The sequence below is a fragment of the Chaetura pelagica genome, unplaced genomic scaffold, assembly GCF_000747805.2.
Source record: "Chaetura pelagica isolate M959 unplaced genomic scaffold, ChaPel_1.0 scaffold243, whole genome shotgun sequence".
NCBI lineage: Eukaryota > Metazoa > Chordata > Aves > Apodiformes > Apodidae > Chaetura > Chaetura pelagica.
The window spans coordinates 209,981-211,865 of NW_009952712.1; the positions used below are offsets into that span (position 1 = coordinate 209,981).

The 1,885-nt window shown below is 48.9% G+C and overlaps 1 protein-coding gene across 1 annotated transcript in view; it reads right to left on the reverse strand.

Annotated features, from left to right (window-relative positions):
- Positions 1–1,885, reverse strand: part of TYW3 (tRNA-yW synthesizing protein 3 homolog (S. cerevisiae)) — an 8,490-nt gene that overhangs the window by 3,040 nt on the left and 3,565 nt on the right. Inside the window, exon 2 of the mRNA XM_009994578.1 lies at positions 1,623–1,703. Coding sequence (XP_009992880.1) covers positions 1,623–1,703 — 81 coding nt within the window. The remainder of the gene's footprint in view (positions 1–1,622; positions 1,704–1,885) is intronic.

Genomic DNA, 1,885 nt, shown 5'->3' on the forward strand with positions numbered 1-1,885 from the left:
GTTCAGCAGATTAAATTTATGGTCTAACATACTTGATCACATTTTAACCCCAGTTTAAAAAATAATGCATTGCCTGCTGTATTAGAGTTATAAAGACAGAAAACCAGAGGTTGAAATTAGAGGCATAAAGTAACTTCATAATGATTAAAATTCAAGAAATGACCCCCAGAGCCCTCAGCTCTGCTAGAAGGCTGAGAGGTCAACAGCAGTTTTTCCTCCAGTGTGGAGAAGGCTGCATGACCCTGCATGGCTGTCCATGACATTCCTCTGCTTTTCTGTGCTGTCTCCATGCACAGAAATCTAAGGGCTGAGACTGCTCCCTGCCATCCAGAAAGGTCACTTTGAGGCAGTTCCATTACTTACTTCATTGTAGGATTACTTAATCACAAGAATTACTTGCCCCCCTTATCATTTGCCTTCACCTGCTTAATTCACAGCACTAAACATTTTGCTATGTCAACTTCAGAAATTCCAGCTGTTTTCCCAGACTTTGTTGTTCTTTCTAGCCCTCCTCATCTTCCTTGTAAGATGCAAATATTTCAGAAAATCTTCAGGAAAGAATCACATTCATGAGCTTTTTAAAGAAACGGTGGCACAGAAGAAAGCTGCTGCTGTTTCTCTCTCTCCTGTGCTTTAAACAGTGACACATATTTACATGTATTTATGCCCCACCTCCTCCATGCATGTTCTCATTTTATGTGCAAAGCAGGTCTTTCTGAAAGGCCAAGTTTGCAGTTTGTGTGCCAGATTCTGAACAGGGTTCCTGCTGCTCTGAGAAGGGGCAGTGAGTTGGCAGGTGCCCCGGGGGGCAGCTCTGCAGTGAGGACACAGCCCCTCCAGGCACTCCAGGGTAACACCCCTTGGGAAGTGGGTGTTACCAGAGCTGCACCAGCCTGTGCTGCAGAACAGGACAAAGGCCACATTATCCTGCATCTGTGTCCCAAGGAGCATCCCCCCAGCTGCTGCCTGGACAGGACAAGTGCCTGGCTTCACACAGCAGCTGTCACCCGGGGGCTGGCCAGGGAGAGCTGCTGGCACCAGTTCAGTGTCACCTGCCAGGGACAAGGCTGTCACTGGCCAAACACCTGCAGGTATTCCACTGGGACTGGCTTTGTTCTACTTTTGTGCAGGAAGGCTTTAAATAAAACTTACTCTCCAGCTGATACCTGGCTGGGAATCCACTCCGAAGGACAAAGAAGGGATAGGTAAAAAGCTGCAGGAGTGACCTGCATGTTGTTGAGGAAAGGAGAACACTCCTTCTGCCTGTCCTGAATGAGGAAAGGGCTTTGGAAAAAGAAAAATCTCTCTATCTTAGATTTTCAAAACTTGTTTTCTGAAGTGCAGTTTTCTGCTGCAGAAGCAACACAAATTATTGATTTCTTGTTGGGTTATTATGACTCCAGACAGTAAGAAATTTGTCAAGTTTCATATTAGCTGCATTTAAGGCTATGCAGGGAATTTAGTATTAAGCTTAAAAACATTCTCTTCAGAACAGGCCTTCAGAATTTATGAAGCAGAACACCTAGAGACAAGTTCATTTTGAAACCAGAGCATCAGGAATAAACCCCCAACGACCAGTTTCCCACGGCCCCGGGCACGCAAACACAGCGGGCAGCTCTTACCACATCCTGCTTCTCGCAGGGCTCGTGTGTCACCAGCAGCCACGAGCAGCTTTTCTTCTGGATCTCGAACCCGTTCGTATCCTGCTGGTGAAGAGGAAGGGTTAAACCAGCGCCCCGGAAAACGCTCCCTCGGGATGGCAGCACCGCCCGTAACGGCGCCGAGAGGCACCGGCCGTGCCACGGGCCTGGCACCGACCGGGAAGAAGGAGCCCGAGGAAAACCCGCCCGGCTCCCGCGGCGCCGGGATGCCCCGCACCCGCCCG